This window comes from Fukomys damarensis, unplaced genomic scaffold, assembly GCF_012274545.1.
Source record: "Fukomys damarensis isolate Sample0158 unplaced genomic scaffold, DMR_v1.0_HiC HiC_scaffold_5, whole genome shotgun sequence".
NCBI classification, from domain to species: Eukaryota; Metazoa; Chordata; class Mammalia; order Rodentia; family Bathyergidae; genus Fukomys; species Fukomys damarensis.
In genome coordinates, this window is record NW_022900917.1 from 81935732 (window position 1) to 81957942 (window position 22211).

The window sequence follows — 22211 nt, forward strand, 5'->3', positions numbered from 1 at the left end:
TATGTAAAAAGACTAATAATAACAGTATGTTATGCATCAGTAGCAGCAGCAGCTTTTCCAGGTTCTGCAGTCATCTGAACAAAATTATAGATATTCAGTACACTCCATTACAAAAAACAAAACAAACAAAAAAACAAAGAAAAGAATAATACCCAGAAAACAGCAAAGTTCTGTTGCTGTTGTGGTACCTGACACCATTTTTTTTTTATTAGCATCTTAATCATCATCTTCATTCACCATAATTTTTGATCATACTGTATATGTAGGATTATTTCTGAACTGGTCTACTTACAGAAACACACCATCACCCTAAAGAAGCACATTTGTTGAAACATGGTGCCAAAGAGTGATAACTTCTAAGTAGAAATTTTATTACTTGTGAAATAAAGCCAAGATAAAGACAATAAGAAAAAGTGACATTTTAATATAAGTACTACTCTGGGTTCACTAATTCTCCTCATTTTATTTCAGATGAATCACTGGTTGGAGCAGAGTATTCACTATGTTTTAGTGCCAGCAAGACACACACACAAACACATTTTCCTACAGGCCTCACGAGGTGGGGTCTGTGGCAGGTACTCAAGAGGTGTGTGCACATATGACATGTGTGTGTGTACAGTGTTCTGAGCCGGCTATCAATGAAATCCCCACATTAAGGCAGTTTTTGTTGATCTCAAGATGAAGCACATAACCAATCAGCTGCCCCTTTCTCCTAGGTGAAATGACTTAGTATGTGATAAGAGTAATAATTAACTTTATAACCCAAGTTTCATGTTAATCTACTCAGTGTGACCTGACCTGTGGCCTTACCTTATCCCTCCCGATTGGAAGGGGCATAGCTGTGTAAAGATTTTTTCTTCCATCAAACACTGGTTTCCGATCCCCGAAGATCTGTGTTTTAAAGTGCTGTACCATATGTTCCACTATTTCCCTGAAAGAAAGAGAATTCAGGCAAAATGTCAATAAAACCAGGAACACAGAAGACTAGGATGGTATTTTTCTGACACTAGTTTTAAGCAACTTAAGCCTTGATTTTCCTTTTAGCAAGACAACTTTTGACTCTTCTGTAACAAATTGGCCTAGAACCATAGTGTGTTTATAGCTTTTCACACTGGAAAACCTCCTAATATGCTACACACAGCAAACAACAGGTACTTTCAGAACTTCCAGGGCTCTGAAAGGCTAATTCCAAAGGTCAAATCAGACACCCATGCTTTTCTGCCAGGATTTTGCAGGGGACCCCCCCCCCTTATGTTCCTTGCCCTAGTGACACAGGGGTTAAGCTCAGCTGGGACCTCCTGTGACTAGTTTGGCCTCTGGTGTACCTAAGATCACTACAACATGCCCTAAGTGTCACTACCCCTTCTGCTGTAGCTCCAGAATGAAGGCCTTGGACTTGACTCCTACTCCAATCCAGTCTGCCCAACTGGCCAGTCAAACCAAGCTGACCTGTGGAAACACAGGCTCTGATGCTGTAAGTAACCGAGTTTTGGGCACCATAGGCCCCTCAGCACTACCAAAAGGGAATCCTGATGAATGCTCACTTGTAGTGAAACTGAGGCCTCTCCTTCTCCATCTCTACCCGAATGTGAAGAACCATCTCGTGGCTCCTTCTACACCTCTGTATCTCCAGGCCTTTGCTTGACACACCTGCCCCACCCCTTGAGATGGTCTGCAGTTATTTCAGTTCTACTCTCCTATTCTCATACACAATGTGTGCTGAAGTAGATATAAGGGCCTGGACCCCTGACTGCCTCTTCCCCGCAATAAGAGAATGAGGCAAATGACAGTAAGATCCTCAGAGCCCCATCTTTCCTAGGGAACTGGCACTCTGGGGAAGTAGTGAAGAGGAGACAGATTTGGCCAGGGCAGAGGACATCTAGAAGACTTTTGTGGAGAGGTGGTCTGTGCTCAGCTTTGCTAGTACAGTGCTTCTGGGGAACAGAACCTCAGATATCTCTCGGGATACAAGAATCTCACAATGTTTTTCGTCTCAGAGCAGGAGACAAGCTGGCTGGGAAGATTATCCTTATTCAAACTGGCCTAACCCAACTGGCCTTCAACTAGCCATAGGTGAGTGTCTAGAGGTCCAGCTACTGTTTCCCCCAGCACCAGTGATCTAGGGAACACCTGTAGCAGACAGAGTCTCCTGGAGACCATCTTTGAGGACTCGGCCAGACACGGCACATGGGCTACACACTCCTGATACTGTGAGCACACTCTGCCTTGGGGCCCATGTATTCAATGGAACTTCAAGGACAGAGGCCAGCTAATGAGCTCTGAGAGAAGCAAGCCAGGGGATGGGCCTAGCAGATGCCAAGATGTTATGGCTTATATCTAGATGTCCCCCACAAAGCCTCATAGGGTCACAGGTAGGGCTTCTCAGAGGTGGCTGAATATAGGATGTGTGAGGCTGGGATTACGGGTGTGTGTGTGTTTTTACCAAATCAATCCACTGGTTTAGCATAGTTCTGGGTGTGGATAATGGAAAGGCCCACCCTGGGTTGAGGGTAGCACCACCCAGGAGACTGGCATCTTGGAAGAGATAAAAGGGGGAGGCAAGCTGGTACAGTTTTTGTCACTTGCTGCTGGCTGTGGTGTGCCCGCTCTGCTTTGCTTGAACTGTTTCTCCTCTGCAATGCACCTCTGCTATGCCACTCTGCCTTAGAGTGAGGAAAATGTGGACTGAAACCTCTGCAACTGTAAGCCAAAATAAACCTTTCCTCCCTTAACTTTGGAAGTCAGGTATTTTGTCTCAGTAATAAGAAAAGTATCTAAGACACAAGACATGCAAAAGCTGTGGTGATGGAGGCAGGAGGTGTGGAGCAGACAGGAAAAGGCTCAAAACAGAACAAGAGCACCAGACAGATGCCCATGCAGAGGGACAGCTCATTTATCCAGCAGAATGGAAAGCAGGGCACACTTTGCAATGACCTGGTAGGGTATTTGGGTATCCAGTGTTCAAAGAAAGCACATGACTATATGCCATGTGGAACATGGCATCTCTCCATGCTGGTTTAGCTCTGGGCATGACCCCATTCATGCACCATTCTGTGGTCTGAGACAGGGGTCTGAGCAATCCATCCTGAGCACCCAGCATTTGCCATGTTGCTGATCATGTAGCAGAGTAGCATGTACCAGATGAGTGAAAGGATCTTTCAATTGTGACTGCCAGGCATCACTTCCATGGGCTCTAAGTTGTCCCTGCCAGGTGGCAGTCAGATAGCCCTGCCCATCAGCTGGACACGTGCTGCTGCCGAGAGAGTTCTCCTAAGATCCATCCACTGCCTGCAAGCCTTACTGGCCCATTTCTGTGGGAGAGAAGGTGCTATGCTACTATGTTGTGGAAGGTGTAACAGAAACAGGATGCTTAACCATTACATTGGAATGGTGACTCAACTGCCCAGTTCTGCAATGAGGCAGAACTTCATGAACATGGCCAATTCCCACACACTTGACAGAGAATTCATCCTTTCTTTTTGTAATTGTGATCAGGACCTGAATATAGTGGTGTGTGCCTGTAATTCTAGCACTATGGGAAGCTGAAGCAAATTCAAGCCTAGCCTAGGTAAACAGTGAGATCCTGTCTCAAAAATGGAAAGAAAAGGGGTATGTATGTGCTGGTAATACAGCAGAGTGCAAAGGTCCTGAATTCAATCTCCAGTATGGAAAAGGGAAAAGGGAAAGGAAAGGACAAGGCGAGGAGAGAGACACAGGAATTCTCAGGGTTCCTCAGTTTGGTTCTTGACATCCATCTAGTGTGACCCCAGTATGGCTCCCTGGAGAACTCCTTAGGTAAGCCCAGGTTGCAGTCTCTGCCAGAGACACATGGTCAATACCACACCCGCCACAGGTCATCTAGCATCCAGCGTTTAAAAGGGTGCTCTCCACACTAAACCTGAGGGGGGATGACATCAGCAAACCCATTAGCACTTCCTGTCTGCCAAGTACTTGATGTGGAAAGACTCACTTTGTCCTCAAAATAACCCAGGAGGTAGGCACTCACCTCCACTTTACACCTGAAGCACAGAGCGGCCTGGCACAGGGGTAGCGCCAGCACGAAGCTGAGGTACACTCACCCCCAGGCCCAGTGCTGATCCCCACACAACATGGCTGTGACCAACTGACACTTGCTGATCCAGAGAAGCCAACACCTCCTTAGTAGCTGGTTCATCATTTTTTTGCCACTGTTCTAGAAGTTTCCTTTTGTTCATTTCTATTTGTGCAGATTTCATGCATTCTCACTGTAAAACATAGCTAAGGGCCTGCTTAGACTACTTCATCACAAATCCTTGTCACAAATTCAGTGTTCACTCACTATGTTCAACGCACACTTTTACGCAAATACACAGGCATATAAATATAAACCACTTTAAAAAAAATACATATGGTATCAACCACATGGTTCCCAAGCTTGCTGTTTTCTTACTATGTTTCTTAGGTCTTCCCTGGACACTACACACAATGGGGTTGTGCAGTCTAGAAATATTTTACCATGTGCCATTGTGTAATACCAGTAACCATCTGCTACAGTTCCATTTCTGACTTGGTGGTTATACTCTAGTACTTATACTCTTCCATCACTGGTGTCACTATTTGTACAGAATTCTATAGTACCCTATTATTTAATTATTCCCAACTGTCACTGAGGTGGCTTCCCCCGCTTTGACCATTACAATATTAGACTCTATATCCTGTACATATGAGATAAATATTTATAGGTAGAATTAGCAGATCAAAAGATACTGGGGTGGGACAGTACTAGGTATTAAACCAATTAAACCAATGGGTATTGTACCACTGATATATCTCCAGCTCATTTCATATTTTATTCTGAGATGAGGTTTCACTAAGTTGACCGAGCTGACCTCAAACTTTCAATCCTCCTGCCTCAGCCCTCAAGGAGCTGGGAGTTCAGGCCTGTGCCACCACACCTAGCTCCTAATATTTTTATCTTAATGGACACATCCAAATGCTTTCTTAAAAACCCAGACCAGTGATGGCAAATCTTTTAGATATGGAGTGACCAAAGGGCAACCAAATACCCACTTATTTATCACAAAGTGCCTACATTGCAATTAAACCTGAATACTGAGGTTTTAGCCTAGAAAAAACAACTGCTAATGTGATGCTTGGCTCTGGGGGCAACTTGGCTCATGTGTCAACAAAGAGGGCTCTACATGCCTGATGTAGTACACACACCATAGATTCGCCATCACTGGCCAAGACCAAACTATACCCAATCCTCAAGTGGTTGGTGAGCAGTCATGGAGCTGAAGTGGGAGGATGCACACACATTACCACAGTGACAGGAAGAAACAGAGGCAATGGCACTTTCCTGTGGCCCTGCAAAGCCTCAGTTGTTTGTCAGCGCATGGGTAACTTCACACAGTTTCAGGACCAGACTGCAGTGCTGTGGTGGGGCTGTGGGGGTGTTTTGGAATGTGGACACCAGACATATTTATGCCTCAGCACAGGGCACAGCATGAATTCAGCACTCTGCTGCCTTCCCTTACCACAGAGCCCACTTCTGCAAGGCTGGCTGGGAGCACTGTGGGCTCTGGGCAGATTTCTCCTTCACAAGGGGCAGCAGCTACATTCAGGGGAGGCTGGTCAGCTTCAGGAGAGGGGAAGGGGCTTGAGGTGCCAGCATGTGGATTTTACTGCACAAAAACATTACTTGGAGCATTTTCTATACTGCTTTGACCTATTACAATTTTGAGATTGGACCTTAATAGTAAAGTGAAGAAGAACCCTAAAGGTCCACACATTTAATGTGGCAGCAACTCTAAGGTTGTCTCAAAGCCTATGGGCTGGCCATTGCCAAAGCAGGGAGCTCCTCCTCTGCTGCCTGCTGTCCTCGAGAGCTGAGGCAGTTTCTAGGTGGTAACTTCAAAACCAGATCTAATAACAGATCTAATAACAAGAGAGATGGTGACAGCTGCAAAGGTTTTTGCTCACCACTGCCAGTCTTCCTTCCACTGGTGCCAGACACAGAGCCTTAGCCTCGTTTACTTCTAGAAAAGAAGGTGCCACAGAATCTAGCCAAAGCCTCCAAATAGTGCAGACGTTTTCCTGCCTTCATGCCAGTTTCAAAAGCACATCTGAAGCCACAGTCATACAGATTTCCATCCAGGGAAATGGAACAAAAAACCAACAAAGTATGGGGAGTCACAAAGCCCGTGGCAGAATGGGAGATGGAGAAAGATCCTTGGTGAAGAGACTGTGTCATAATTGTGCCCACCACTTGCTCAGTGACCCACTTTTCAAAGAATATAAACTTAAAGGACCTCACAGAATTTTCAGTGTGCTCCAGACACTTTGAATTTATCTGTTTAATTTTACAGGTAAAGGAACTAAGTTCTCAGACTTTTTTTCTCCCCTATAAAAAGGTTGGGAAAAGGAAAAAGCATTACAATCAAGACTATCTTATCTATAAGACACTAATGTACACTGGGCAATCACTCTGCAACAGAGACTTCTGTGGTCCATGTGGCAACTGGTTTTGGACTCAACCCTCCTAAACATCTATAAAAGAGTAGAAAATAAGAGACAGTTGTTTTTGACATTAAAAACAGGCAGCCTAGGATAGTGGTTAAGGAGGGAAGTGAACCACATGAGATAAGCCCTGCATCACCCTGCATCCTGGCCCTAGAGTAATGCAGTCTGTCCAGCAAGGGGAGGAGCCAGAATCCAGAGCAGCAGAAAAGGCAAGAATTTCTAGGACAGGGCACCAGAAGAGACAACAAACAGCCTTCCTCAACATACTGTACATAATATTTAGCAAACAATATTCAGTGCCTGTGGGTGACTAAGCCAAAAAATGTTGACAGGTAACCTGAGGTAAAAATCAATAAACAAAAGGGACCCACAAACTATACTCAGCAAACACAGGCTACTACAATAAATATGCTATTGATAAAATACATTCAAGGTCATCAAGAAAAATAATAATCAGTGAGTGAATGGGGAATATCATCAGAATGCACATTATAAGAAAGAACCTAATAGAAAATCTAAATTGGGCATGGTGACGCATGCCTGAAATCCCAGTACTTGAGAGGCTGAGGTAGAGGACTGCCACAAGTTTGAGGCCAGCATGGGGTACATAGCGAGTTCAGGGCTAGCCTGAAGTACAAAGTGAGACCCTGCCTCAAAAACAAAACAAAACAAAACAAAACGAAACACACTAAAACTCAGAAATATAACATCTAAATGACAAATTGTATGGTTCAAGCGCAGAATGAGGACCATAGGAGAAGGCCAAAGTGATCTTGAAAACAAAGCACCAAAATTATCCCAACTGAAAAAAGGGAGAAGATTTTATTTTTAAAATTGTAGCCTCACTGACTTGAAGTCAACATCAAATCGCCTAACATGCATGTACTGGCAATTCCACAAATGAGAAAATGGGGCAGGAGAAAAAGAAAAAATCTGAAGAAATAGTTCATGAACAACAATATATAAATGCAATGAACAAAAATCCCAAGAAGGAAAAATATAAAGACAGCTACAAGTGGGCATATCACAAATAGCAGGAAAGCAAAATTTTAATTTTTTACACCCCCCCTTTACTTTTCTCCTTTGGTAGCCGGCAAATCCAGGGCCTCATGCTTGTTGAGCAGGCACTCCACCCCCAGTCCAAAAGCAAAATTAAAAAAAAAAAATTTAAGAGAAGCTGGGCATGTTGATGCATGTCTGTAATCCCAGTGGGTTGGGAGACTGAGGCAGAAGGATTGTAAATTCAAGAGCAATTCAGTAAGACTCTGTCTCAAAATAAAATATAAAACGGGCTGGGGATGTAATTCAAAGCAATGGCTCTGGGTTTAACCCGTAGTACCACTAAAAGCCCTCACAAATTAATATAGGGAAACTATTGTAAGAATTTTGACTGAAATCTCATCAGAAACCATGGCAGTTAAAAGAATGCAATGAGGGTAGGACTATAGCTAGAGGTAAGAGCACTTGTCTAGCATGTGCAAAGCCTGGAGTTTGATCTCCTCCGCCACTGACTTGTTAAAGTAGAATATAATGATATCAATAAGGTATTGGGAAGAAAAGGTGTCCATCAGAATTTTATATCCAGAGCTATAATAATGTAGCTTAGTGGTACAGCACTTGCCTAGCACAAACAAGATCCTGGCCCAATACCATAAGGAAAAAAGAGCTGATATCAAATAAAAAAGAGCTTTCAAAAATGAGGATGAAATAAACACATTTGAGCACTTTTTAAAAAAATCATGGCAGAACTGACCACTGTCAGATTTGCACAAGAAAGGTCTCTCTAGGCTGTAGGGAACTAGTGCCAGGTGAATACACTGGCCAACAGGAAGAAATAAAGATATGAGGTGATATGCTTAATATGCAGGTAAATATGACTTTTCTTTTCTTAATTGTTTAATAATAACAGCACTGCTGGGCATGGTGGCACACACCTGTAATCCCAACACTGGAAAGGTTGAGGCAGGAGGATCACCACAAGTTCGAGGCCAGCCTAGAATACACAGTGAGTTCAAGGCCTGCCTGAGCTACATGGTGAGACCCTGTTTAAAAAACAAACAAACAAATAAAAAACAGTACAAGCATTGTACTGTGGGGTATATAACATATGTGCAAGTAAAATACATAATGAACGTAAGGATGGGGGAATGGCATTATGCTTTCACTTTATCTTTACATTTTATAACATTAAAGCCAAGAAGAGTGTGATAAATTTTTAAAAAACTGACATCTAAAAAGCTATCATATTAAAAAGCGAAAAGATCCTAGAAAAAGACAGTGAAGGCCATAACACCATTTGGCCCAACAAAGCAAACCAATTAGGCAAGGCAAGAAACTAAAGGGAGAGGGGGGAAAATTAAAAAGAGCCAAGAACAGGACAATAACATGACAATGATAAGTCAAGACATACCAGTTATAACCATCAATGTCAATGGCCTCAATTCACCAATCAAAAGAAACTGACTGGCAGAATGGATGAAGAAGCAAAATCCAACAATATGTTGTATACAAGAAACACACCTAGTTCAAAACGAAACTCACAGACTAAAAGTGAAAGGATGGAAAACAGTTCTCCATGCAATAGGAGCACAGAAAAAAGGAGGGGTAGCCATCTTATTCATAGACAAAGTAAATTTCAAACCAAAACTGATTAAGAGAGACAAAAAAGGCCACTACGTTCCTGTAAGGGGAACAATCCAAGAGGAAAAGATGACAATCATAAATATATATGCACCAAATATTAAGGCCCCCAACTATATAAAACAAATATTAAGGGACATGAAAAACCAAATAAGAGCTAATACAATTGCAGTGGGGGACCTAAATACCTCACTATCACAAACAGATCATAAAAAAAAAAAAAAAAAAAAAAAATCAACAATGAAATACTAGAACTGTACCAAGCTTTTGAACAAATGGCCTTAATAGATGTCTACAGAGTGTTCAACCCCACAAAATCAGAATATACATTCTTTTCGGCTGCACCATGGGTTATTCTCCAAAACAGACCACATACTAGCTCAAAGAACATGTTTAAATAAATGCAAAGGAATCAAAGTTATTCCAAGTATACTATCAGACTATAGTGCAATTAAGCTGGAGATCAATAGCATAAGAAAATGTAAGAACTCATAAACACATGAAAATTGAACAGCACTCTCCTGAACAATCAATGGGTCACAGAATAAATTAAAGAAGAAATTAGTCAGTTTTTACAAATAAATGATAATGCCATTACAACATACTGGAATCTATGGGACACAATGAAAGCAGTTCTACATGCAAAATTCATAGCAGTGAATGCTCACACTAGGAAAACAGAGCAAGATCAAATAAACAACCTAATGATGAAACTTAGGCTGCTAGAAAAAGAAGAGCAAGAAAAAACAAAAGCTCATGTGAGGGAGGAAATTATAAAGATCAGAGCAGAAATCAATGCAATAGAAACTAAGAGAATGATAAAAAAAAAATCATTGAATCAAGAGTTGGTTTGTCAAAAGAATAAATAAAATCGATAAACCCTTAGCCAACCTGGTCAGAAAAAGGAAAGAAAAGGCCGATCCATGCAATAAGGAATGAAAAAGGTAAAGTCACAACAGACCCAGCAGAAATCCAGAGATTATCAATACCTACCTTCGAGAACCTGTACTGTAATAAAATGGAAAACACAGAAGAAATGGACAGATTTCTTGATACTTATGATTTACGAAAGTAGAATGAAGATGATAAAAAGATTCTAAACACCCCAATTGCAATAGTGAAATTGAAAATGTAATTAAAAGTTTACCAACTAAGAACATCCCAGGTCCTGACAGCTTCACTGCTGAATTCTACAAGACATTTAGAGAGGAACTACTGCCCCTACTCTTTAAACCATTCAATGAAATTGAAAGGGAAGCAATGCTTCTAAATTCATTCCTGGAAGCAAGTGTTACTTTCATTTCAAAATCAGGGAAAGACCCAACCAAAAAGGAGAACTACAGGCCAATCTCCTTAATGAAGATAGATGCAAAAATCCTCAATAAGATACTGCAAACAGAATACAGAGGGTCAAGATCATACAACCTGACCAAGTCGGATTTATTCCAGGGATGCAAGGATGGTTCAACATACGTAAATCAATAAACGTAATACAACATATCAACAGAGTCAAGGACAAAAACCATATGATCATATCAATAGATGTAGAAAAAGCACTTAACACGATTCAACACCCATTTATGATAAAAAAAAAACAAAGAAAATTGGAATAGATGGTCTTTATCTCAACCTGATAAAGGCTATCCATGAAAAACCAACAACCAACATCATATTAAATAGCCAAAAATTGAAAACCTTCATGCTAAAATCAGGAACAAGATAAGGATGTCCACTATCATCACTCCTGTTCAATATAGTTCTGGAAACATTAGCCACAGCAATTAGACATGAAAAAGAAATTAAAGCAATAAAGATAGGGAAGGAAGAAGTTAAACTGTCATTATTTGCTGACGATATGATACTCTACATAGAAGACACAAAAAATTCTGCCAAAAGGCTTCCAGACTTAATTGACACTTTTAGCAGAGTAAGTGGAAACAAAGTCAACACTCAAAAATGAATAGCCTTCTTGTACACAAATAGACTCACTGAGAGAGAAACTAGGGAAACAATTCCTTTCACAATAGCATCCAAAAAAATGAAGTATCTAGGAGTCAATCTAACAAAAGAAGCAAAAGACCTCTACACTGAAAACTACAGTGCTTTGAAAAAAGAGACTGAAGAGGATATAAGAAAATGGAAAGATATCACCTGCTCCTAGGTAGGAAGAATCACCATAGTGAAAATGGCCATACTACCAAAACTTCTATACAGATTCAACACAATCCCTATTGAAATTCCAATGGTATATCTCACAGTATCAGAGAAAATCATCCAAAAATTCATTTGGAACCGTTAGAGACCTAGAATAGCAAAAGCCATTACAGGCAACAGAGACATGACATGGGGTATCACAATCCCCAACTTGAAACTATACTACAAAGCTTCTGTGATAAAAAAACAGCATGGTTCTGGCAAAGAAAAAGACCCAAGGATCAGTAGAATAGATTGGAAGATACATAAACAACTCCAGATGTACTCAGCTACCTCATATTTGACAGAGGAGCCAACCATCCTCAGTTGACAAAGGAGCCAAGTATCTCTGGTGGAGAAAAGATAGCCTCTTTAATACACTGTGTTGGAAAAACTGGATTTCAACTTGCCAAAGATTAAAACTAGACCCTTATGTTTCACCATGCACTAAATTAAAACCCAAGTGAATTAAAGATCTAAATATTAAAACAGAAACACTAAACTTGCTGGAAGATAAGTTAGGCAGAATTCTCAAAGACATTGGCATAGGAAAATACTTTATGAACAAATCCTCAGTAGCATGGGAACTAGAACAAAGAATAAACAAGTAGTATCTCATCTTATTAAAAAAGCTTCTGTACTGCAAAAGAAACCAGCAACAGAGCTAAGTTTGGGAAAAAATTGTTACCAGCTGCTCCTCAGACAAAGGACTATTATCTAGAATATATAAAGAACTAAAAAGAAAAAAAAAAGTCCCCCTCCAGTATAAAGACCTGATTCAAAAATGGGCATCTGAAATGAACAGACATTTCTCAAAGAAGTAAAAGCAGCAAATAAATATATGAAAAAAATGTTCAACATCACTGGTCATTTAAGAGATGCAGATGAAAACAACAGTGAGATTCCACCTCACCCCAGAAAGAATGGCTGCTATCAAGAAATCAATAACAAATGCTGGTGGGGCTGTGGGGAAAAAGGAACTCTCCTCCATTGTGGGTGGGAGTGCAGACTGGTGGAACTACTGTGGAAATCAATATGGAGATACCTCAAAGAACAAGGATTAGAGGTTCCATTTGACTCAACTATCCCTCTGCTGGGTATCTTTCCAAAAGAATTAAAAGAATTATACCACACTGATATATATTGCACCCATGTTTATAGCAGCACAGTTTGTAATTGCTAAAACTTGGAAACAGCCCACTTGCCCATCAGTTGGAGACTGGATAAAGAAGATGTGGTTTTTCTATAAAATGGAATACTACTCAGCCATAAAGAATGAGAAATTAGATTCATTCATAGGAAAATGCATACATATTGAGGATATACTCCTAAGTGAAATAAATAAGTCACACATGTGTAAATACTGAATAGTTTCTCTGGTGTGAAAAACTGTAATAGTACACAAGATCCTAGTGATACAATTGACCCTGTGAAATAGGAAGAAAAGGGCTAAAGCTGTAGGGGAAGTGAGAAAGGGGGAAAGGAAGTAAGGGACAAGAAAAAATATGAGAAAAGGAAAAAATGGAAACAAAATCTTTGTAAATAGGGAAGAGTGGGGCAGGGGTATGGGGAAAAAATGAGAACCAAGATTCCAATGATGAATGTAGCTATACTGCATACTTTAAAAGTATCAAAAAACTCAACTAAAAAAGAATTGCCGTAATACTCATAAACCTCCACACCTAACAACTCTGAAACAGACAGTCTTCTGTGCATATGAAATGTTTATCAAGATAAATCACATGCTGAGCTGGAACTCAAGTCCCAGTAAGTTACAAAAGATTCTAATCTTAATATAAACTTTGGCCCAGGGCGAGGGGTCAAGTGACAGGCCTCCTCACCTATTCTGGGGTGTGCTGAGGGCATGCAAGCAGTGCAGTGGGCCTTGGAGCCAATGGGGGTGTGCCCCTCGACCCACCAGCAGGGCGGGCTCTCAATCAGTTCCATCTGGTTCACAGGCCCACCCCCACACATCCTGCGGAGGGTCCCACCAGCTCCAGAGGTTAGAGGGGCAAAGGCTGAGCCTTATCCCAGGGGCAATATGCAGAGGGAAAGATAAGAGGGGCTGCTCCAGAAAAGAAGTTATCTGGTCTGCAACAGAAAAATATTGAAGTGAAAACAAAAAAAGAACAAACAAAAAACCTCTGGTAATGGAGACGGTGGCGGTACTAATGAGACATCTCAGTCGCGTACATCCTACTGTTGAAAATGAAGAAATATTTATGAACAGAGTTAAAGTTAAAGATCCCTGAGGAGCTAAAACCATGGCTTGTTGATGACTGGGACTTAATTAGCAGACAGAAACAACGCTTTTACCTTCCTGCCAAGAAGAATGTGGATTCCATTCTAGAGGACTATGCAAATCATAAGAAATTTCGAGGAAACACAGACAATAAGGAGTATGCTGTGAATGAGGCTGTAGCAAGGATAAAAGAATACTTCAATGTGATGCTGGGCACTCAGCACCTCTACAAATCTGAGAGACCTCAGTACTCTGAGATTCTTGCTGCCCTGGTGCGCCCATGTCCCAGGTGTAGCACTACATCTACTGAGATTATCTGTACGAACTGGAGCAATGTTGACCTGTACACTTCTCGATGAGAAGAGCCTTGCTTTATTACTGAATTATCTTCACGATTTCCTCAAGTATCTGGCGAAGAATTCAGCAACTTTGTTTAGTGCCGGTGATTATGAATGGCCCCGCCTGAGTCCCATTGGAAAGCAGTGTGAGGCACTCTCACCTGTGTTTGGATCTCAACACGTTTTTGTTCCTAGTACTTCTTTTGTACAAATGATGTACTTTGAAGATTTTAGTGTATAACCGAGTTGATATTTGTTTTGATTTTAACAGAAAATAAAAGGGGTTACAGCTCCTTTTTTCTTCTTCATTTCAAAGTTGCTGCCCGTGTTTCCAATGATGGACAACAAAGATGTGGTGTAGAGTGTTTTACTGCCTAGCTGACAAAGCTGCTTTTGATGCTGGTGGTTCTATTCCTTTGACACTATGCACTTTTATAATACGTGTTAATGCTATGTGACAGAATGTTCTGATTCCTAGTGCCAAAGGTCCAATTCAGTGTATATAACTGAACACACTCAGGCATTTGCGCCTTTTTTAACAGTGCTTAAAGAGCCTTTTTTCTTTGCAAGTCATCCCTGTTGTTCCTTAGGCATTTTATCTTTGCTCAAATTGTTGAAGAACGGTGAATTGTTTCGTTTTTTTTTATTTGTCTAATGCATGTTTTAACATGACAGACACAATGCATCGTGTAGCTATGGTTTTCTGGAAAACACAGTCTTTTAGGAACTGTTTTTCAGATCTTCAATAAATTTTTTCTTTAAATTTCAAAAATATGGAAAGAAATGGAACAACACATTTCTACAAACCCGTATGTTAAATAAAGCATGATGGAGATGAGTAAATATTTAAATGAATGAAAGGTAAAATATTCTACAGTATATCAAAATTTGTGGTTAACAGCTGAGACCAAGATAAAGGGAAACTTACTGCCTTAAATGTGTTACAAAAGAAGGTAGGTTTAAAATTGATAATCTACACTTAAAGGGAGTAGAAGGAAGAAAATAATAAAGATTAGAGCAGGAAAATAGAGGTAAAATATCAACAAAGAGAAAAATTAAAAACAAAACAAAAGTAAAGTTGGGTGCAATGGTGCATGCCTCTATAACCAGCCCTTGGGAGGCCGAGGAAGCAGGATGTCATGGAGGTCAGCCTGGGCCACATACTGAGTTCAAGGCCAGCCTAAACTGCACAGTGAGACCCTGTATCCAAAAAAAAAAAAAAAAAAAAAAAAAAAAAAAAAAAAAAAAAAAAAAAAAAAAAAAAAAAAAAAAAAAAAGAAAAATCAACAAAGTAAAAAGCTGGTTCTGGAAAAAGATGAATAAATTGTATCTCTCAGCAAACTTGATCAAGGCAAAAAGAGATAAAATACAAATTGAAAGTATCAGGATTGCAACAGGCTTCACTACAGGTCCTACAGACATTAAAAGAATAAACTTTCTGCCAATATATTCAAAAACTTAGATGAAATGAACAGACTCTTTCAAACTACCAGAATGACCTAAAATGAAATAGAAAAAGATGAATAGCCTGGTATCTAATAAATAAACTGTACGAAACAAGTCTTACAAAAAAAACTTCGGGCCAAATAGTTTCAATGACAAATTCACTCAAATAGTTAAGGAAGAAAGTGGCGTGGTGGCACATGCCTGTAATCCCAGCACTCAGGAGGCTGAGGTAGAAGGATCGACACAAGTTCGAGGTCAGCCCAAGCTACATAGTGAGTTCAGGGCCAGTTTGAACTACACAGCAAGACTGTCTCAAAACAACCAAAACAAACAAACAAAAATTAAGGAAATTTCACAAATTTCACTTTACTTTTCAGTATCTAAAGAAATACTTCACAGCTTCCTCAATTATGCTATATACCCGTGACATCAAAATTTGACAAGAAAATGACAGACCAATGTCAGCAGAGACTCAGAAACTCTCAACACTAATAAATTCAGTTGCAGCACTACACAGAAATAATACTTATGACTCTCAGAAACAGAGTCAAATCAACATTCCTCCCCTGAAATCAACACAATTTACCATATCAATGTGGAAAAAAAAGAAAAATGTGATTATGTCCTATAGACACAGAAAAAGCATTTGATAGAATTCAACTTACTGTTACGGATGACTGTCAGCAAAGCAGGACAAGAACTCGCTCAGCCTGACAGAGTCACTATCAAAGTCCTACTACATCAGGTCTCACACCTTGTAGATGAAAGGGTGAATGCTTCCCTCCAAGAGCAGAATGAAATAGGGAGGTCCACTCCATCGCCCATATGCAACATCCTACCCCATATTTGCATTAAGGCAAGTAAAAGAAATAAAATGCATTATAAAACGGAAAGAAAGAAATAAAACCATCTCTTCAAAGCTAATGAAAATTATTTTAGGGCTGAGGATTTAGCTCAGAGGCACTATGCCTGCCTTGCAAGCACAAGGCCCTAAATTCAATCTTTGGTACCAAAAAAAGAAAATTATCTTAACATCTTTATTAAGATATCATTCATATAAGTATAAAATTCACTGACTAAAAGTATATAATTCAGGGCCAGAGATATAGCTCAGTCATGCCGCCGCCTGCCTCACAAGCGCAAGGACCTGAGTTCAATCTCTGGTACTCCCCGCAAAAAGTATATAATTCAATAATTTAGTATAGAGTTTTGCAACCACCACCACAATCTAAGTTAAAAAATTTTTATCAACCAAAATACACTAGTTTCATACTTGTTAGTAGTCACTTCCTCTGCTTCTGACAAATAAAATTGTAATACAGCTTTTGTAAATGTGGAGAAGAAAAAAAATAATTAAGATGTTCTATGTATATGTACACATCTCTCATTGTGAATGTAATCATGTACTGTACACATGTACTAATAGAGAAATAACATATAAAAAATAAAATTTTAAGACACTATTCACAATACCATCAATGAACATAGCATGTGCATATTCAAAGCAATCAGTTAAAAAAATCCCAAGGGGTTTTCTGGTTGAAAGTGGCCAGTTGTTTCTATTTATTATTCTATTTTACATGGAAAAGCAAAGGATCTAGCATAATCAAAACAATTGTGAAAAACAAATTTGAAGAATCTGAAATGAAAATTAAAGTCTACAGCAAGAGCAAAGAGAGAGAGACTTAAACAAAAAGGAGGGTGGTGGCAGTCAGCACTTTCCCGAGCGTAGACTCACGGCATGGGAAGGGAGGGTCAAACCTGAAGAGACAGGGTAAGTACTGATGAACCCAGAGGCCTCAACGGAAAAACACACCAGTGGAATGGCGCACTGGACACAGTGGACTGGCAAGTTATTCTGGTTCAGAGGTCTCCCAGAGGAAGGCCACTCACTGCCCAGTAGACAATTTGGAGAGGGGCCAACTTAGCTTGGAACTCAGAACAGCTAGGAACCAGCTCCATCTAGTGGCTCCCAGTGTTGCAATGAGGAGGCTGAGTTCATATTGGCAGGTGGCACACACACTGTTGCAGGCTCGACAAATCCAGTTCCAGCCTCATAGCTAGAAACCAGAGTGAACTTTAGAGGAACTAAAGATACAGGCTTGCTGGGATTATCCACTACTCCACTGTAAAGCTACAGCTTGCTTGCTGGGACTAATCAACTCAGATCTGGACTGCGTCTGTCCAAGTTGTCTACCAGTAAAAGCAGTGACACACCTTGAGTTGAACTTTTTTTCTTTTTTGGCTTTCTTGTTTTGCTTTTTTCTTGATTGTTTGTTCTTGTTTTCATATGAGTGTTACCACGGTTTTTAGTTTTATTTTTCTGTTCTGGTTTTTATTTCTTCCTTCTCTTTCCCTCCTGCTTTCACCAGTTTCTCAAAGTTTGTATGATCTTCCTATGTCCTCCAGCATTGCATCTAATCTCTTCTTCTGCTTTTATTTCTATATTTTCCCCCTAACCTCTTTTAAATCTTCTCCCCTATGAGTAAAACTGCCATATTGAGGGCTTATTTATTGCATACAATTTTCTGGCTCATTTTAGATTGTTATATAACCACAAATCTAGTTCATATGGTTAAAAGTGGCAAATTAATAGTTACCACAGGTTGTCATTTTCTAGGCTGTGTCTGATGCTGTTGTTATTACTGACTGTTCTGCTTTAGCCAAGGTGACATAATTGTGCTAGTGTGTTGTTTTTCCTGGTATATCAAGACTGAGATTGCCTAAGGTCTTAAAAAATATTACAGACCAGTGCCAAAGAACCTGGGGCTGGGCCAAGTAGGCAGAAACTTCTCATCCCCAATAAATTGAAGAGACAGGATATTGCAATAGATTTAAACCCCAAAAGCCAGCTACACCTGGAAGACACCTCTGAGAAGTAATCATTTCCTAAGGATTCTGAATACTGGCAATAGAGGTAATTGCCATAAGCAATTTACAAGCATCAACCCAGGAATTAAACTTTAAAATAATTGAAAATAGGAGGCAATGAAATGTAACAATCAGAAAGCCACCCTCAAATGTAACAGCAGAAGTAACAAAGCAGATGAATGAGGTTCTAGGAAAAAAAAAATCAGCAGACCTTTCCCTCAACACACAAGTCAATTCAGGATGATTACAGACCTAAACATGTAAGTCAAAATAATTTAAAATACCCAGAAGAACATCTCCGCAATCTCTGTAGGTAAAGATTTCTTAGAGAGGACACACAATCTAACAGCTATTTTCAAAAATATATGAATTGGACTTCAACAAAACTAAAAAGTTCTCCACATAAGAGATACCATTATGAAAAAAACAGCAACCTTCATACTGGAAAAAACTTTTGCCAATGGGGCCTTGCATCTAGAAATCAGTAAAAATTTCTACAAATCAACACAATTAGCAAAATACTTTGATACTTTATCAGAAATAATATAGTATTTAATATTTAAATATAATATGTAAATCTAAGCACATGAAAAGGCATCCTGTTTATCAATTAGGGAAATAAAAATGAAAACACCACAAGAAACAATTATAAACCCACCTAAATAGTCAACATTCAAACAAAAGACCCTATCAAATGCTGGAAGGAATGTGGAGCAAGCAGAACTCTCAGACACTGTTGACAGAAATAAAATGATGCACAAATTTGGAAAATTCCTATGCAGGTTCACAGCCAGCAGGACCTACCTAACCCAGACTCAGCAGTTCTGCTCCCCAGCCATATGTCTAAGAGGAATGAAAGCAAATGTTCAAAACAGACTTGAACAAACAGCTTTGTTCATAATGGACAAGGCTCAGACACATAGGGTCTAAAAGGAAGATGAAAAGGTGAATTATAAAACACAATGAAATATTCCTTTGTAATGAAAATAATAAGCTGTTGCTGAGGCACATTGGCACATGCCTGTAATCCCAGCACTTTTGAAGCTGAGGCAGGAGGATCATAGCAAGTTTGAGGCCAGATTGAACTACATAGCAAGACCCTGTCTCAAAATAAAGTAATAATAACAACAACAACAACAACAACAACAACAAACTTCCATACAGAGAATGATACAAGTAAATCATTTCAATGGGCAGGAAAATAACCTATGGTGACAGAAATCAGGACCCTGCATGACTTTAGGACAAAGAGACTGATGGATAAAGTGATGGGTACACACACCAAAACGCATCAAACTGGACATCTATGATGTGTGTGTTTCACTGTGCTGAAATTGTATCTCAATACAAAAACACTGTTAAAAAATTCAATAGAAAGTTTATGGAAAAAGTCAGAAGGACGTGCTTCTGCAGTCCCTCATATCAACCCATGAGGATCAATATGCAAGAGCAGTTTACCTGTTAACCCTCCTTGGGCACTTCTCAGGCTTGATATCCAATTCATAGTGGTAGATGTCAATTTTGGGGATGTCCATTTCAAAGAAGTTGGCCTGTAGTTTGATTGTTCTTCCGGAGGTCCCAAAGTCCGGCCGCGGCGGAGGCTTGAAGGCATATCCTTGGATAGGGGGTGGTGGTGGTGCAGGAGGTGCAAGCACTGGAAAACATGAGGACAGTGCCTGTTAAGAGACAAAGGAGTGGACCTGTCCCCTACTCCCTGTGGACCAGACCTCCCACAATTTCCATGCTCACCTCCCAGGCTCCCCCTCCCCTCCTGTTCATATAACCCCTCAGAACACCAAATGTCCAGCTTGATATACTGAGGCTGCACCCCACTCCCCTGCAGACTCACCCCACTACAGGGGCCCCAGGCTTAAGGGACCTCTGTACTGCACCCTTGAGTGACTTTGGGAACCTTTATCTGTTTGAATCTCTGTAGGCTCGGTGGTATGTGACACTGTGCCACGGCCTTCTTTTCCAAACTGTTCCCCTCTTGGGTCCTCTCCTTGTTCTGCTCTGTTCTTTGGAATACTGTAAAAGCCAGTCCTCAGCTCAACTCCCTGAATTTTTCTGGAGGCTCATAACCAGTTCCAACTCTGCACCCACAGTTACAGTTGTGTCACAAGCTTCAGCTTCTGTCTGGAGTCCACTTTACACCACCTATGTTTCTCATAACACCGTCCTCTCCTTGACCCTCACCTGGCTAAGCCCAGGGCCCCACTTCTCCTGTTTTGTAGCAGGTTTGGGTGGGAGTCTCAGTTTCCTGGTACCCTTTACCCAGTTTCCAGGCTGCAGGCTGGAGTGTCTGTCACTCCCTGCTCAAACACCTCCCTGGCTCCCCAGCACCCAGCCCACACACTGAGACACTCACCAATCCTCACAATCTGGCTGCCATTCCATGCCCACAAGACTTCCCAACAGGGCTGTCCAGAGGCAGTGTCCCTTTCTAGGCCAGGCCAGGCGTCAGCAGCCAGAGGACTACATTCTCTGTCTCCCACCCAGCTCTGCCTCTCTATCCAGTTGAGTATAAAAGTCTGTTACACTATGCTGTCATTTTGTCTGCTGTGTCTCCCAGGGTCTCAGGGGGCACAGTAAGTGCCCAGGAACATTTGATATCTGAAGATATAAAGGTTCAGGCAAGTGTAGGAAGGTTCCCAAAGTCACCCAGAAAATTTCCCCAATGACAAAATTCATGAGGCAAGATGTGTACAATGTCCCACGTCAACAAAGTCGGAACTCCTGACATTAATGCCAACACAGACCTGGCCACACCTGGCCCCAGAAGCACTCAAACCCCCCCATCCTGGGCTCTGACAGGCACTCAAATACCTAGGCACTCTAGAGTCTTGGAAGGCATAGCTCAACATACCTGCTTCTCTCTGCAATGGACCAAACCTCATTCCCACAGAGGACATTTCTCAGTGCTAACCCATGGGCTAACTTAGAGTGACCCCCCCAAGCTGTCAGGGTCACAGCAAAGGGGACAAGGCTAAGGGGTCTGTGATGAGGGTTCAAAATCCTTATGATGGCATCTTCCTTTCCTGCTACATGAACTGTCCATTCACTTAGGAAATGCTCTGTGCTAAGTAATGGAAAGAAACATCTCTCATGCCAACTCAAATTCACAGGAACTCAACAGGAATAGAATTTAAACTGTGGGGCTAGGGATTTGGCTCAGTGGTTTCACTGCCTGCCTAACAAGTGCAAGGGCCTGAGTTCAACTCCCAGTACAAAAACAAACAAACAAAAAAGCCAAAGCATCTAAACTGTGAACTTAAAACAAACACACACTTGCTCAATAATGGACTACTTGGGAATTTTTAATGAAATGTCTTTATTTTTTTAAAAAAACAATTTTTTTAAAATTACAGCCAGACATGATGATGCAAGCCTATAATCCCAGCATTCTGGAAGGCTAAGGCCCCACCCGGGCAACTTTGACTTAGCAAGACCCTGTCTTAAAATAAAAAAGATATGGGGGTGTTATTCAGTGTGACGCATTGGGGTTCAATCCCTAGTACCATTAAAAAAAATCTTACATACTTCAGTCCCTATTAATATTCACTAGAAACAAGTTTTCTAATAAAAATGAGTGAGCTGTTCTTATTGTACTTCTATCTGAGGGAAAAAAACAGCATTCTCTGACTTTTTCTTTGTTTCAATGGGAAAACTCATGGCTTTGATGGTTACAAACCCCATGGAGCCATGCTGCCTGAGGTCTTCAGGCCTCTCTGCCATGTTGGCAGGAGATATATTTACAGAGTTTTTGTTTGTTTTGGAGGGACAGGGCCTTGCTATGAGATTCAGGCAGGTTTTGAACTTACTATGTAGCCCAGGCTGGCCTAAAACATGATGATCCCATCTCAGTCTCACAAGCTGTGGGATTACAGGTGTGTGCCACCACGCCTGGCCTGTTTACAGATTTTTGAACCTGGTCTCACCAACAGCTCGCCTCATGTGCACCATCCCTGTCCACATGGGGG

The 22211-nt window shown here is 40.8% G+C and overlaps 1 protein-coding gene across 4 annotated transcripts in view; it reads right to left on the minus strand.

Moving 5' to 3' along the window:
• Nucleotides 1-22211, minus strand: part of Ago2 (argonaute RISC catalytic component 2) — a 74747-nt gene that overhangs the window by 47135 nt on the left and 5401 nt on the right. For 3 of the 4 annotated variants that reach the window (XM_019209782.2, XM_019209783.2, XM_019209784.2), the window contains exons 2-3: nt 19690-19885; nt 811-931 (exon numbers count right to left, since the gene is read on the minus strand). In XM_019209782.2, coding sequence (XP_019065327.1) covers nt 811-931; nt 19690-19766 — 198 coding nt within the window. In that variant the 5' untranslated portion in view covers nt 19767-19885. Of the gene's footprint in view, nt 1-810; nt 932-19689; nt 19886-20599; nt 20730-22211 lie in introns of those variants that run through there. The other variant, XM_019209781.2, reaches the window with a different exon arrangement.